This window comes from Erpetoichthys calabaricus, chromosome 13, assembly GCF_900747795.2.
Source record: "Erpetoichthys calabaricus chromosome 13, fErpCal1.3, whole genome shotgun sequence".
Lineage (NCBI taxonomy): Eukaryota > Metazoa > Chordata > Cladistia > Polypteriformes > Polypteridae > Erpetoichthys > Erpetoichthys calabaricus.
The window spans coordinates 133,723,081-133,740,740 of record NC_041406.2 but is presented as its reverse complement, the minus strand read 5'-3'; the positions used below and the strand labels follow the sequence as shown (position 1 = coordinate 133,740,740).

Sequence of the window (17,660 nt, the reverse complement as noted above, 5' to 3'; positions counted from 1 at the left end):
ACACCGATCACTCTCCCAGAGGCAATGGTTTCTAGACTTCTCTAGCGCCTTCAACACCATCCAACATCTGCTCCTTAGGGACAAGCTGACAGAGATGTGAGTAGATTCATACCTAGAGGCATGGATCATGGACTATCTTACAGACAAACCTCAGTATGCGTGTCTCGGGAACTGCAGGTCTGCCATTGTGGTCCGCAACACAGGAGCGCTGCAGGGGACTGTACTTTCTCCGGTCCTGTTCAGCCTATATACATATTACTCTTTAATTTAATATTGTTTGATGTATCAGTATGCTCCTGCTGGAGTATGTGAATTTCCCCTTGGGATTAATAAAGTATATATCTATTAATGGGTATCGGGGTTCCAAAAAAAATAATTTTTTTTGAAAGCCTGCGTGTCCAAATATAATGAATGTTATTAATCCATCCTCGCAGGTCTTCCTCAGACAAAAAGGAAGCATTTCAAAATGAGGATCTACAACTGATGTTTGTTGACAGCGGTGTCATTAAGTGAATGGAACATAAGAGACAAAGAACCAGCCATTGTGGCAGACAACAATGCAGTACGTCTTGCAGAGCTAATTCATGTTGGCTGCTTTCCGCGCACACTCAATTCAGTATCACAGACTTGTGACGATGTGGGTTCAGCTCCATGCTCCTCTTCTATTAGGGAGCCCTTGAACCCATCACCGTTGGTAATGTCACCGATGAGCTAGTCAGTGAGGCAATAAACAATTGAGCAAGAGGATGGTTAAAAAGTGCAAAGTGCTTTTATTACAACAAATCCAAAGTGCAAACAAAGTGCTGTGCAGTTCCTTCAATAAATAAATAATCCATTAAATGAAAAGTGGAGGTTAAAATCAATAAACTCTTCTAAAAACCAAGAGATAAAACAGTAGAGGAAGTAACAATGTTAAAATCAAAAAAGCCCGGTGTCTTCTGTTCTCTGGCAACTCCCCTGCTATACCCGTATGGGCGCTCTACAGGAGAATCGTCCTCCTTGCAGCTGACTTTCGCTCTGCCTGCTTCCGCTATTTGGATTGCCTCACCGATCCCTCGCTCCGGTAGGCTCTTCCAGCCAGCGACTTGGGTTCCACAGCAACCAGGGCGCTCATACTGTGGAATACTCGCCCCAAGTCCAACTCCCGCTGCCTTCCGCGGAGAGTCATCCATCTTCTGGTCACTCCCGCCCTGCAGAAACAACTCTGCGGGAGCGACCACTGCTGCTACACTTCGGGTGTCGGCCATACACCCAAGCTACCAGTACAGCTGCCCATGAACCTGCACTCACTCGTTCTCCCGCACCGACTTTCTCCTCCTGCTGCTGCTTCCTGCGTCCTCCTGCAACCTCCGTTTCTTTTTCTCTTCTACTTTTTTTGTTCTCTCCCTTTCTTAACCCGCTCGCGCTTCTCTATATATGCGGAGAGGACATAGCAGCTGCAGCCCATTAGCCACAGGAACAATCATGGATGTGGGCAGTTTCCCACCTGTGCACTTAGGTGAAAACCGCCCACACCGCAGATCGCCCTGCGGCTTGCTACAGCCACCACGCCCCCTCGCTAAGCCGTGAGCGCGGCGATTATTTATTTAAATAAAACGGCCTTTGCTGCAAGAGTTGTGGACCCATAACACCACAAGACTGCTCTGAAATTTCCAACAACTGACCGCTTGCTCAGCGGGGTGAGACACGTTGCCAACTTCTTCCAGTGTAGCAGTACAGCTAGCCACATGCTTAAACAGAAGGAATGTTTGTTGGACTTTCTATTACCAATACAGAAACTTGGGACTGATGCAGTTACACCATGGAACATCACATTGGAAGTGCTAGAAAGGTTTTTGGAATAACAGTCAGTTCTGCTTATAAGCAAAGAGGTTGCTCTGTGTGTGACTGGCATTCAGTGCTCGTCTGCAAGACATCCTCCACAGCTGCCCAATCATTTTTAACGTAGTGACATGTGATTATCAGGTAGGAATTTGCTTCCCTGGATGTCCAGCTGTAGCAAGTTAGGGCTACTCCCTCCAATGAAATATGACGATGCTTTGCTTAAGAACTTCATAAAGCCTAGGCAGAAAAACTTCACTTATTTGCTTTCTGATTGGTATAACATATCACAGTTCTAAAACACGTATCATCTATCGAAAGCCTTCATTTTCAACAACAGTGTAGGGTCTCTTACCTTCACAGACAAAAAACTGGTATAGGCTTTTTATTTTTTGGGCAAGCGCGTAATTAAATGGAACCTTGGAGTCTCCAGTGAAGATTTTTGAGGCTCTACCTATTTGGATGTCAACTGAGACAATATTTCTAGGTAAGGCTGGGATAAATGTTCTCTCAAATTTGTTGTGTTACAACAATGCTTAACTTCTGAGTTGCACAGCTTACACATCACTTTGCTTTTATCCAGCTGTTCTTTACAGATGCACTGTTTGAATCCGTAGCAAGTCTCCGCATCTGATTTAAGTGTCAAAGGACTCAATTTCAGTTGAGGAGACACACCATTTTATGCAAGATAGTAAAGTGCCTTTACCATAGAAAGCCTTAAAAGGTGCATTAGCAACATCTACTGGATCAGACGCCAAGATAATTGATCAAGATAGAGATTCATGATTGATGTTGAGACTTTACAAATCAATATTGAATCATTGAAATGAAAAATAACAATTGGAAAAATCAACATTTTTACTCAGGGCCTAGTTATTACTGTCAAGTTTTCTACAGAACAGAGACAACAATTTACTTATGGCCATCAATATTAAAAAATGTCAGTAATGGCGCTTGGTGATGAAATCCTGAGGTGAACCTATGCCCCTGGAAAGCTTGCTGCAGAGGAAAGTTAGCAGTGAAGCAAAGCGCACAAGCTGGTCTCCTTTTAAAATGGCTAAATCTCAAACATACAGTATTTTGCTTTTGTTTTTCTTCTTAAAACAACATGGATACAGTGTTTTTCAGGTTTTTTTAAGGTTTTAAAGGTTTTTTTCACATTAGCACTACAGTACCAATTAGTTCCATTATAAAATGTAAAAGCAGGCTAGTTACTTTTTAATAAAATGCGCTTTGCTTTAGTACTTAATTTCATGTGGCAAATCACTATATGCCAGTATTATGAAATACTTTGACTTTTGGTGGTGGTGGTGGTGGGAGGGGTTGGGGCGGACAGCCTTTAAGCATCTTAACCTAACACAATACATCTGACTTTCAAACAATCACTAAAATCATGTCAGACAATCAACACATATTTATTTACATTGCTGTGTTTTAAGTCTGTCAATAAAAAAGAAAAATTCTAATTCCTTACTGTATATAATTAAAAAATAACCTTTACCTGCATCTATATACCGATCTCCATAGCAGTTTAGGCAATGTTCAATCATCTCCCTGAAAGAAAGATTTTTTGCATTAAAAATGAATAAATTCCTAACATTTCATATTACAGAATGTATGGATAAAGTATCTCAGCAAACAAAAAACAATCAAAGTAAGAAAAATGGCATCTTCCTTCAAAGCTAGGCTTCATCAGCAGCCTTTCACATAAACAAGCTTCCCATTAACATTTTGTGCTTACATGTGTCTTTTGTGAAAGTGTATATTTGATATTTGGACTTCAGTCTTCACACATTATACAATTCACATCAGTATTTTGCAATTATTAGTAGAACATGAAAAAAGTTTATTTTCTAGTTATGCATTTCCTGTCATCCTACATTTACACAGATTGATGTAGACATGGAATACACATGAAATGTATGTGTTCCAAATAACGATATATTATTCACCCTATACAATTCAAGGCAACTCACACCCAGATAAACAGACTTGAGCTGGGAGAACTTTGTGTATGACTAAAGCTGTGTCGGTGGAGCGGATGGGAGGGCTGCCTGCTGCCGGTGCAGACTGACACATTTTCAAATCATAACACTGATGAGAAGGAGTGAGGGAATTTAAGGTAGCCTGGGATTACAAGATAACAAGTTTTTTCATAGGCTTCAGGGATTCTAGTGTTAAAACAATCTATCTGAAGACATCTAGACACAAGAAGCAAACAGAAGCAGGCAAGAACACCACTGAAGTAAAAAAAAAAAAAAAAAGTTACTGTTGTTTACAGCACCTTATGTGCATATGGCAGCAATAATATAATGGTACACAGCAGGGTTCATCAAAAAGATTTACCCTAAAGCCAAATTCTTGCCAAGTAAATACTACTTAGGCCAAGAAAACACCAAACAACCCAAAGGTTTTATTGAACCTTGCTAATGATGTCACTGAAACTGTATACAGTGGAACCTCGGTTCACGACCATAATTCGTTCCAAACCTCTGGTCGTAAACCGAATTGGTCGTGAACCGAAGCAATTTCCCCCACAGAATTGTATATAAATACAATTAATCCGTTCCAGACCGTATGAACTGTATGCAAATAAATTTTTTAAAATATTTTTAAGCACAAATATAGTTAATTACACCATAGAATGCACAGTATAATAGTAAACTAATGTAAAAACATTGAATAACACTGACAAACACCCAGGCTCCCTGCTCAGCTGCACGTACAGGGCTCGCTCTCAGCTGCATGCGCTCTCTCTCTAGCACGGGAGCCTGCCTGCTCTCTCTCTCTCTCTAGCACGCGAGCCTGCCTGCGCTCTCTCTCTCTCTCTCATCAGCACACAAGCCTGCCTGCTCTCTCATCAGCACACGAGCCTGCCTGCTCTCTGTCTCTCTCATCAGCACACGAGCCTGCCTGCTCTCTGTCTCTCTCATCAGCACACGAGCCTGCCTGCTCTCTGTCTCTCACATTGCAGCAGTTCACGTCTGACCGAGAACAATGCAACACGTGCGGAAATCATCAGCGTGCACAAACCGAAAGGGAAACTGGCTTGTTCGTATACCGAGTGTGTGGTCGTGAACCGAGGCAAAAGTTTGGCGAACTTTTTGGTCGTAAACCGAGTTGTACGTGTACCGAGGCGTTCATGAACCGAGGTTCCACTGTATTATCTTCTGCTATAACAGCATGACATTCTGAAATTGCAGCTGACAGAAGCAACTGTTGTTAACAAAAATGAGTGACAGATAGTGTCAATCAGGTGACAGTATATCCCCAACCACTGAAGGATTAACAGTAGAATTACCAGAGCCTACGAAAAAACCCGTAAATCCGGCCCACCTTAAATCCCTTTGCACCTCTCCGTCAGCGTCTTTTGTCCTGTAAATGTGCCGATAAAGACAAGCAGCCTGCTATTCCATCCCCACACTGCCGCAGAACGTGCACAAAGTTCTCCCAGCTCATGCCTTGATTATCTGGGAGTGAAGTGTTGGGAGTTTTAGAGTGAAAATAATAGATCGTTATTTGGAACACATGCATTTCATGTGTGTTCCATTTCTACAATAATCTGTGTAAACACATCATTAAAACAAACGTTTTTCACATTTTAGTAATAAATGACAAAATGTAGGCATAAACTATATAATATGTGAAGCCTGAAGTCCAAAGATCAAATAAACACTTTCACAGAAGGTTCAAGGACAATACAACAGCTTCTGTGGCATAGCGGTAAGAATTGCTGACTTGTACTCAAGAGTTCCCAGTTCGATCCTGACTGCATCCTATATTTACCGTTTTCAGTAGTGAGCTGCTGTTATTGTTAATATTATATAGTAAACACATACATTTGGTTTGAGTCTGTAGCAGCAGGTGTATATTTATAGGAATTGTAAAAGTTATCTTTTTTTCTTCAATTTTATTCTCTTAGTCACGATCACGATGCATACTACAAATCCCTACAAATTTTTTTCCCCCGATCTTGCCAGTCCCCACATGTTGCTATATGGTGCCGTTTCTTTTGTACTCCAGGACATGCAGAGGAAAGAACAGTACAGAGAGGCCAGTTCAGCACTACATGCAATCATCAAATTCAAATGTTAACAGTTCACACACACGCAAGGACTGTCCTTCCTACATTTACGACATGTGTACCTGTTGCAATGTACACACTTCTCTCTATGCTGTGGTTTCTATTACACACATGAAAGAAAGACAATACATGTGACACTTTGAAGAAATCATTTTATGACCTGAATAGTACCAATCCGAAAACATCATCTCACTAATGCAAAATTATTTGAAAACGAAAAGCATCAGATCAGGTGTGAATTTATACTGGCGCTGTTAGTTAGGGTAAGATCAGAAATTGGGTTTGAAGGAGAGTGTGAACGTGACTGAGAGAATATGACTGAAAAAAGATAACTTTTAGAAATGCCATACATTTACAGCTGATCTGACGCTGTTCGCTTTCAAATAATATTGTATTAGTGCGACAATGTTTTCTGATTGGTACTATTCTGGTCATAAAATGATTTCTTCAAAATGTCACATATATTTGTCTCTTTCTTTTTTGCCTGGTGCTGCACTGACATTGTGTGTGGGCTTAGTCAGTGCTGGACTTGGTGGCTGTCAACGCACATGTACTGTACAAGGCATGCATGGGGGCCACTGAGAAAAGAAGAGTGTTCATGGCTCACCTTGCAGAGGACCTTTGTCGTCACTTCTTACAAGAAAAGGCGATGGATAAAGCAAAAGAGGATGCAACATCGACAAGCTTCTGTTCCAAGACTGCTGCTTCCCCAGCCCCTTCAGTGTAATAGTAACCAAAGCACAGAGTGAAATGTGCACATTGCAACAGGTACACATGTCGTAATCGTAGAAAGGACGGTCCTTGGGTGTGTGGTAACTATTAACATTTGAATCTGATGATTACATATAGCACGGAACTGACCTCTCTGTACTATTTTTTCCTCTGCATGTCCTGGAGTACAACAGAAACACCCCCATGCACCCAAAAGTGGACACTGGCAAGATTGAAAAGAAAAAAAAAAAAAAAAAAACGCGGTCACTGATTACAAGCGCAAGAAGGCATGCGAATGAATAAGCATAAAATGAATAATGTTGCATCAGTGCCACAATGAGTTCCGAAATGTACTATACCGGTAATAAAATGAGTTATTCCAAATATCATATACAGGCAGTCCCCGGATTACATACGAGATAGGGACTGTAGGTTTGTACTTAAGTTGAATTTGTATGTAAGTCGGAACAGGTACATTATTTTAATAAATGCTATTGTTGACTGACTGTAACCAAGTGCTCTGCCAATGAATGATGGAGTTTCATCTCTCTCTGAGCTTATTATTTCTACTTTATTTTCAATGGTGATGGTTTTTCTCTTCTTTACTGTATAACTAGCACTTGCATCAGATTTGTGTTTCAGAGACATTCTTGAAGGGTGAAGACAAAAGGTTACGATGAGCTCTTCTGCACAGCACTGTACACGTTATCACAGCAGGAACACCCATCAACACGTCTGATGTACTGACAAGAGACAAACTTCCTGCTATGTGCATAACAGTACAAGCAGGCTTGCTATTGAGAATGAATGGGGGCAGCGAGGGGCAGTTCATCACCAGCACACCTTGCAGTCACCTCCACACAGCTATGCTGCTTGCAGTGTCCACCCACCGAGAACGAACACGGTGCGGCCAAAGGTGGGTAGTGAATTGCCCAACCCCAATTCAACAGGCAGCCATCTGAGGCACACTACAATGCTACCCCCGCTGCCCCATTCAGCCACAATCGGGTCACCGCTTGCAGCATTACCAGCCATGTGTGCTGGGCGGGCAGTGAAACGCCACCCTCAGCTCCTTCCAGCCTGCATCCAGTCAGGAGCAGTAGATGGGGCGGTGTAGTGGGTATGCAGCGAACCATCGTCCTGCACATGAGCGAAAGCTTTGGCCCCGGTGACTATGGACCATGGGTCACCGCTTGCCGCTAGGAGCCACCCCAGGGACACTACACTGCGCAATCTTATTTGTAGTATCAGATGTAGTATCTGATCTTGGACATATGTGACTGTCATGGGTAATTTATTTAACTGTAAAGAGATTCTGATAAATATCTATTCATCTAATGTGGATGATAGGGACTTCATCCAAAATGTATTTGCATCAATTCCCAATGTGAACACTCATAAAATTATAATGGCTGGGGACGTTGTGTTTTAAATCCAGACCTAGATCTGTCTCTTGCCACAGGGGCGATGACAACTAACACTGCAAAGACAATTACCCAGTTTGTAACTTGTAGCGGGGCCACATAGTGTTAAATGTCAGTACTGAGTGCGTCTCGTTTTATTGTCCCGTTTACTGTTTATGTGCATCAGTTAATGCCGTCCCCGAAAAGGGGGACAGATGATGGAAGGAGACCACAGCCGCAAACCTGGAAAACACCTGTTTACAATCAATCAATCCCAGCCGTCACAGGACTATATAAGCCAGCAGGAGGAGAAGGAAGAGAGAGGAGAGAAGGAGATTTTTCATTCACGACCACGAGCCAACTATTCCAGTTATTGTCCACATCGCGCATATCCATCCAGTTTGTTTTTCCATCAGCCGGATTTATTTCAAGGACCTCACCACGAGAGACCCCGGGGTAGGACTTAATCATCCACCACACACACGAGGATTCACGGTGAGGCTGTTCCATTTTTTCCGGGGAGAATCAAACATCGCAATTTCACTAATTCAGTCATCCGCTTTTAGGACAGTTTCTTTATTACCGGACTCACGTTCTCATTCATTTTCAGTTTATCATTCATTGTTGTTATTCGTGTTGTGTGTTTATTTGTTACAGGGACAAGGGAGGGTTTTTGTTGTATATATATATATTTGGTGGTGTCTTGTTATTGCTGGGGTGGAAGGATATTTATATATTTATGTTTCTGTTTTTTGCATGTCATTTTACTTAATACATTTAATCCATTTAAATTTTACATCCTGTTTTTGTGTGCTTATATTTTTCACCGTCGATTGTGGGGGGAAAAGTTTAATTGGTAAGAAGTACGGCTTGATAGTTAGATTATTTCTCAGTAAATTATCCAGGCCACTGGTCTTGGAGGTGTAGCTGCCGGCTGGGTAAAAGGGGTCGGCCGTTACAAACTGATCACAATTTATCAGACCCCAGGTGATTTCTAAACCCAAACTCAAGAGCATATTCCTTCTACTCATCAGTGCATCACTGCTACTCAAGAACTGATTATTTCTTTGTAGATAACAATTTCTTGCATACGATTAAATCTTGTAAATACAACACAATTGTTATCTCTGCTCATGCACCTCTAGTTTTGGAGCTAAAATCATTATGCCCCCCCCCCCCCCCCCACACACACTCACCTCGCAGACGGCGCCTTAACCCACTTCTATTAACAGATGAGAACTGTACACAATTTATATCCAAACAAAGGGATTTCTTTCACCAACTAGACGGAGACAAAATCATTGACGATAAAAATATAATGCACACATTTAGAGACTACTATAAGACCTTATATTCTACTGAGTTTAAAGAAGACAAGACAAAATCTAATGCATTTCTAGATGCATTACAGATACCACAAATAGATACTCTCATTGTAGAGGAACTGCATAAACCTCTGGTACTATCTGAATTACTAGATGCTATAAAGTCACTTCATAGTGGGAAAACAGCAGGCCATGATGGCCGTCATGCCAAATTTTATAGAAAATTCTCAACTCAGCTATCTCCCCTTTTATTAGCAACATTTAAAGATGCAAGAGAAATAAAATATAAACTCAAACTTTTCGCCAAGCATCAATTACCATCTTTCCTAAACAAAATAATAATAATGTCACTTCTGAATAATGATGGTAAGATACTCTCCAAAGTCCTAACTAGAAGGACTGAGAAAGTGCTTCCTTCGGTAATATCATAAGACCAAACTGGATTTATTAAAGGCAGACACTTAGCTTTCAATCTTTGATGCCTGTTTAATGTAATACATTCACCCATAAAGTCTAACACCCGGGAGATATTATTATTGTTGGATACAGAAAAAGCATTTGATATGGTTGAATGGAACTACATTTTCACTACTTTGGAGAAATTTGGGTTTGGCCCAAACAATTGTGAATGGATTAAACTACTGTATACCAGTCCAGAAGCTTCAGTTTGTATTAACAACATTAATTCAGACTACTGACTCCGTGAGAACCCTAACTACAAAGAGGACTATTTCATTTATGTTAGGTAGAATGCCCAGAGGGGACTGGGTGGTCTCGTGGCCTGGAACCCCTACAGATTTTATTTTTTTCTCCAGCTGTCTGGAGTTTTTTTTTGTTTTTTCTGTCCACCCTGGCCATCGGACCTTACTCCTTTCTATGTTAACTAATGTTGTCTTATTTTAATTTTGTATTTTGTCTTTTATTTTTCTTTTCTTCATTATGTAAAGCACTTTTAGCTACTTTTTGTATGAAAATGTGCTATATAAATAAATGTTGTTGTTGTACTTTAAACTTGAACGTGGTACCAGACAAGGATGCCCCTTGGTCACCACTGCTTTTTGCAATTGCCATTGAGCCACTGGCAGTTAACTGTCAAAATGCTTATGAGAATTAAGGGAATTATTAGAGATGGACTTTCTCCATATGCAGATGATATGGTATGGTATGCATCAGATAAACAAAATACTGTGCCTGCAGTCCTAACAGCACGGAATTTCAAAAGATTTATGGTCTCAGAATTAATTTGAATAAAAGTGGCTCTTTCCAGTGAATTCTCAAGCACACAATATTAGATTGGACACCTTCCATTTCATCATCGCTGATCTGTTTGAATACCTAGCGGTAAACATCACACGTAAACATAAAGCTCTTTATCAACAAAATTTTGCCGTCTGTAGGAAAAAATTAAGCAAGATTTGCATAGATGGTCTACCCTTCATCTCACTTTAGCTGGAAGAACATTGTTAAAATTAATATCATTCCCAAGCTTCTTTTGTTTATTTCAAAACATTTCAATATACATTAATAAATCATTTTTTAAGAAATTAGATTTAACCATAACCTCATTTATTTGGAATTCAAAACATTCACGTATCCAAAGGGCAAACCTACAAAGACCTAAGGCAAAAGATGGCATGGCTCTACCTAACTTTCAATATTATTATTGGGCAGCAAATATACAAGCTATAAAAACTTGGACATGGACACATGGAACTCTGATATATAAAAGGTAACTCATTTAACAGAAGGATTCTCTGACGAAACAGAGGTCACCTTAAAGAGTTTGTTTAAATTCAATACACCTGAGTTACTTCAGAATTCACTAAGTCAGTAGTACAGATAAAATAATGTTTGATTTTTGACTTTTAGCATTTATTTTAATCAGTGTTTTTTAGCTAATGGCGAGAAAATGTCAAAGAATAAATTTGGAATGTGCACATAAGATAAATCGGTTAGTCCATGATGATGTCATCCTTTATAGACACAATGCCCATAAAATTCCCCTCATTTGTTGTTACACTAGGGAATCCCCATGTCTATTACACATTAAAATTCGAGTCTTGCATTTTATTTTGCTATTTATTAATGCCAATACTAGTTTACTTCAATGATAGTTGTGTAACTACTTGACAGATATACCTATATTTTAAAGCGGTTGATAGTATTTATATATTTTAAATTGTATTACTGAAAAAAGCACAATACTGATTTGGTTTACTTGAGTAATAGAGATACTGTCAATAAAATGCTATTGAATGGGATTTTGGTACTTGTTGTGGTATCGAATAGATATTGAGTATCATGAAATTTCACTGGTATTGGTATCAAATACAGAAATCCTAGTATTGTGACATCCGTAATATGCAAAAGACTCAATTCCATCAATTTAATATATTCATTAACAGACCATATACGACTACCAATACTGCACTTGTTACACTCATTAACATTCTTAAGAGTCACCTTCTTGTGGCCTTAGTAAGTCTTAGGTGCTGGACTATAGCATATTGCTGAAATATACTGTATGTACATAAAGTTAAACATGGGCCCATGTAATGTATGTAGTTGTACTTTTCTTGACACAAAATCAGTTATATACAGTATATACCTACATATATAAAAACTAGACAGACAGACAGACAGACAGACAGGAAGGATAGATAGATAGGATAGATAGAAAGGATAGATAACTTTATTAATCCCAGGGGGAAATTCACATACTCCAGCAGCAGCATACTGATACAAAAAACAATATTAAATTAAAGACTGATAACAATGCAGGAAAAAACAGACAATAACTTTGTATAATGTTAACGTTTAACCCCCCACCCCAGGTGGAACTGAAGAGTCGCATAGTTTGGGGGAGGAACGATCTCCTCAGTCTGTCAGTGGAGCAGGACAGTGACAGCAGTCTGTCGCTGAAGCTGCTCTTCTGTCTGCAGATGACACTGTTTAGTGGATGCAGTGGATTCTCCATAATTGATAGGAGCCTGCTGAGCGCCCGTTGCTCTGCCACAGATGTCAAGCTGTCCAGCTCCATGCCAACAATAGAGCCTGCCTTCCTCACCAGTTTGTCCAGGCGTGAGGCGTCCTTCTTCTTAATGCTGCCTCCCCAGCATACCACCGCGTAGAAGAGGGCGCTCGCCACAACCGCCTGATAGAACATCTGCAGCATCTTATTGCAGATGTTGAAGGACGCCAGCCTTCTCAGGAAGTATAACCGGCTCTGTCCTTTCTTACACAGAGCATCACTATTGGCAGTACAGTCTAATTTATCATCCAACTGCACTCCCAGGTATTTATAGGTCTGCACCATTTGCACACAGTCACCTCTGATCATGGGGTCCATGAGGGGTACTACTATACCCCTCATTTACTATGATTTACATTTTTTACATGTAAAATTTAAAAATTTTCTCAGAGTGATTTTACATGGGGTCCATTTACTTACTGAGGCTCCAGTGTCCCAAGTTCTTGTAGGCAAATACGGAGAGGGACTTTACAGAATGACCATGACTCTGCATCAATCAGTTGAGTAATATGACTCAACAACTTCATTTCATAATTTAATTCCAGAATGCTCCAGTATCCTGTGAAAAAACAAATACCACTTCAACAGTGTCACATTTTCACAACAAATAATAAATAAAATTCCACCTAGTCGATTTAGTGCTTCTGCTTCATAGCATCAGTATACTGGGTTTGAATCCCATTCCTAGATGTTTCCTCTACCTCCACTTCATATCTGCAGGTTTTCCTACACATATTTCAAAGACGTGCAGCCACAGTTTGAGTGAGAATTAGTTGGTGTGGGAGTGTGTAAGCAGTAGACTGGTACTCTTTTCAGGATTCTATATCAACTTGCACAAGGTGCAGCCAAGTTAGGACCTTACTACTCTTGATTGGGACTGAGAATATTTTAGTCTTTTCATAGTGTGGACTCACAAATGTAAATTACTTTGTGAATCAAGGAATTAAACTAAGATGTTTTGAATCAGTGTTACCTTCATAATCAAATTAAACATAAGCCCAAATTAAGAACTAAAAAGAACAAAAAGAATCATGGTCAACAGTATGTGCGCTTCCAAATAGTGTGAAATGCATTATATTATGGTCACTAGACCCCAATGAATCAGTCTAATCTAACCTAACTCAGCACCTAATTCTTTTAATTTTAGGCTGTGGACCCTGCAGCCTATGCTTACATATATCACTTGTTCAAACAAAGACAATGAATCCACCCCATTCTGGCAAGGAGCCTCCCCATCTTTCCAAGAATGTTTCACATGTATACACTAGGAAGGCAACACACTATACAAGACTCTCTGTCCATGGAGCAGACCAGAGTGTCAATGATTGAAAACCCCTTTATCACTACTTCATTCTTTCAAGGAACTTGTATAGTGGCGGCTCATTGGGACTTCTTAACTTTGCCTACCATCTCAGAGATATTAAAGTTACTGTATAGTTCTACAAGGCCCTCAAAATGGTTGGACAGCTCCATCTCTGGACTTAACGCCTCTAGACAGTGTGCAGTTCAAATTTTGCACTTGCATCCTACTGTGATTCACCCAATTTTCCCTGTCTGGCATTAAATCTCTTAAATCAAAATTCAATTCATATATAAAGTCAAAAATTGTTTACTTGCTAACAGCAAAGTTGTTGTAGTTGTACTTAGAAGTTAAAAGAATAGATCATATCTAAAATATAGCTTTGAAAATGGTGTTATGTATAAAACATTAGATTTTAGATGAAATCATACAGTTTAATCAATCAAAAAATTAAGGTTTACCTCACAAATAAAATACACAATATTAATTTTTAAATTAGATTCTATAAATCTACTATTAAAATAAGTTAATTTTATTCTAAGACTGTGTCCATATTACCAGGAATAGAGGAAAGTACACAGTTACACAGAGCACTGTAAAATATAGGTTTCAAAAACAAAACAAAAAAACTAAACTATAGTAGGAACACCAAAAAGAGCAAGCAAGAAGAACATAAAAATAAACACATTTTAACACCTACACACATTTTAATATATGAAGATCTTAAAGTTTGTTATTTTTCAAGTAAAAAGTTATTTGTTCACAATCATGGTACATATTGGTTTGCCACATGGAATTGTTTTCCAAAGAGAAGCCTTTTCCCTATAAATTATAAAAATTACATAGCCTGTTCTTGCATTTTAAAATGGAAGTCATGGTTCAGTGGTTAAACAAAACACTATTTGAATATCAATTCTTTCAGTGTCATCTCATCTGTTGTTAATGTATAAATGGAAAATCTGAGTCAGTGATATCAGCTGCTGAATTCAATTTCTGACAAATCTACCATCTCTATGAAATGTGTAGTTCGAAACTAAAAATGGAATTGATGAAAACACTATTAATTTATGTTATATGTCATTTGCATAAGTGTCATTGTGAAATGAAATCTCTGGAGGGCTCACCTGGAATAAATATACTCTAGAATACCAAAGTCAAGGAGAGCCTTTTAGACTCTATTGGCAACTTTCAAATGTCTCATTGCCAAACTGATATTTTTTCAAATCCTGTTATTAAAGGCTATACCTCAAAAGAGAATAAATTTGAGGACCTTCTCAAAAAAGTGATTAGACACTGGGCAAAAGCTAGATATTCTTCCCTGGACACTGAACAGCTCATAATATGACTGTACTACCAACAAATTTACAGATAGCAAGATCCTGAAGGACAACACAAAGCCTACATAACTTTCTCTAGCCAAGCATGTTGCAATAGAAATACCTTACGAATATATGCAGGTTAGACCTTTTTAGAGCCTCTCACCTAATGGTTGTGTACTGTAAATATGGCAGATCCTAAGGCTGGAAAGGATTTAAGTGGAACCAATGCAAAGAACAAACTACTCCAATGGTGTATACAATAAGGCAGAATTTTTTGTTTTGATTTTTCATGCAATTATCTTTCCCTTGTGTGTTTTGTGAATAAACACCATTTTTAAAGTGTAAGATATATCCTGACAATTTTCTAGATTTAGAGAGAAACTAAAGCTTTCCTTTTCTACTACAAATTTTTTATACACATTGTTAATATGATTGCATATTACTTTTCACAATTCAATATTCCAATATACTGTATTTGTTTGTTAAAGCAATATTTCAGTAGTTCTTGAGATGTATTCTGTTAAAAGAAACCTCTTAATATTTGACATCTTTTGAGACCTACCATTTATCTCACAGGCATGTAAAACCTGTAGCTGGTTCAGTAGTTCCTCTTCACTTGCCTGAATTTGCTGAAGTAAGTCGGATGTTGTATACTAAAAATGAGAACAAGAATATATAAAGATGACTGTTAAATCAGACAATCTTATGAATTAATGGTTTTTGGCAGAAAAATCACTTAAACACAGAATACCAGCAATTAGTATTGAATTCAAAATAGAATTTTTATACAGCAAGAAGTGTTTGTATATTTTACTGGAACTGGTCATTAAAAAGCTTTGCACAGCAAATGTTCGAGTATCATCACACTTATAATTTTGCCCTTTAGAATGAATACAATCAATGCAGATTTATTTGCTCTATGGCACATGCAAAGACAGAAAGAATGTATTTAGATGGATATTGTATATTAAACGGAATCCAAGAAAAAAAATACACATACTGTACATATAAAAAGTTGATGTGGCAAAATTTATTGCATACTGCTTGGTTCAGGTTTGGGCTTTTATACAATGTTAAATCTTATTTCATGCTTTGGTTATCTACATTAGTAACTGTAAACACAACCTTTGTCTAACTGTGTTACATAAAAATAAAATGACTTTGAGATTATTCTTGGATCCAAATAGTTTAATTAACAGCTTAACACACATCAGTGCACAAATAAAAAAAAGTTAATTCAAAACAATCCAGAATGGTTACTTAATGATCACCAATTATATATTAGGCAATTTGTTCTGTATCTTCCTTTCCTTATGTTACATACACAAAGCTGCATGTTAATTTTCTATTAATATTATTACATCTGTAACATCAAGGCAAGTTTTCTGTAATTTTATTACTTGAATAAAAAAAAAACTTCAATTTAAAAATGCCAGTGGTGCTGAAGTTCCAGTTCGCAAATGTGTTCCTGATGTACTATGAAAAGTGAAAAAATACTAGACTGCTATATGCTGCTCAAGGATACCACAAGAATTGGCTTTTGAACTACATCTACGAGGGATTTTGACAAACTTTCTTCCCAAAGTCAGCTTTTATTTCTGTTCTACTCCTTCCCACTCTCTTCCTATTAATTTCTTGTTCATTCACTTCCATCTTCTCAACACATTTTCAAACTCATCACTTCTTTCCCCATCCAGCTAATCCCTGTCATTGTGCACTACAGTATTCCCCTTTAAATCCACAGTGATATCACATAGGACAGTCTGCATTCTGCAAAGGCAATCACGTAATGTAATATGGACTGGGATGCTTGCTTGTTGTTGCTGTATCAGTTTTTTTTTTTTTTATTGCTTTTGTTTTTCTGTCTGCCTGCTGTTATATTACCTACAATAGAATTGAGGCTAAAAAAATCATGGATCACTTCTGTTATTTTCCAATGAATATATAAAGTGAAATTAAAGATATAACATGGAATTTACACTAAGAAATGATTATTAAATCACAGGTTGTCTGCCAGACCATTGATGCTGGCAAATTAATTCTGAAACCAAAAAAAACACTGAGAACAATCTCATTGCACAATAGAAGATTGATAAGCATGCACTTAGTTAGATGAACATATGAAGAAATGCATGGTCTCTCATTTCTGTTAAGATCAGATTGTCAGACTCCCTAGTCCACATGAGGTATATGAGGCACAGCTCAACTGGAAGACAACTGTGGGACAAACTCACAACACATTACACTGGTTACACAGTATCTCAAAATTAACTTTAAAGCATCTAGATATTCTCAAAGAAGATGTGCACAAAGTATCTAGGAAGATGAATGCCAAAATTGGCAGATTTCCCCATGGACACAAATAAAATTATATTTATCTAATGTTTGGTCACCATAGCTTAGCCGGATGTAACCGGGGAAAGTGGAAAGGAAATAATTATTTAAGAATATCTTTACATAAACTGGAAGCTAGACATTTGTTTTAGGAATGTACTTTCAATAGAAGTGATTTTCTGCAGGGTGCATATCTGTAAAATCTGTATGCTAATATCATCCATTCTAATTTCTGGTCAACAGACTGAATTACTCTAAAGGTCTGTATTCCCATTGAAATTCTGCAGTATCAGCCTTAAGGTTTTGAAGTGTAGGATTAAAATGTGAATAAT

The 17,660-nt window shown here is 38.3% G+C and overlaps 2 protein-coding genes across 3 annotated transcripts in view; both read right to left on the bottom strand.

Moving 5' to 3' along the window:
• Positions 1 to 17,660, bottom strand: part of LOC127529990 (uncharacterized) — a 798,609-nt gene that overhangs the window by 48,354 nt on the left and 732,595 nt on the right. The window lies entirely within an intron of this gene.
• dscc1 (DNA replication and sister chromatid cohesion 1) overlaps positions 1 to 17,660 on the bottom strand; it is a 156,095-nt gene that overhangs the window by 68,513 nt on the left and 69,922 nt on the right. Inside the window, exons 4-6 of the mRNA XM_028817661.2 lie at positions 15,557 to 15,647; positions 12,796 to 12,934; positions 3,323 to 3,375 (exon numbers count right to left, since the gene is read on the bottom strand). Of these exons, the coding sequence (XP_028673494.1) occupies positions 3,323 to 3,375; positions 12,796 to 12,934; positions 15,557 to 15,647 (283 nt within the window). The remainder of the gene's footprint in view (positions 1 to 3,322; positions 3,376 to 12,795; positions 12,935 to 15,556; positions 15,648 to 17,660) is intronic.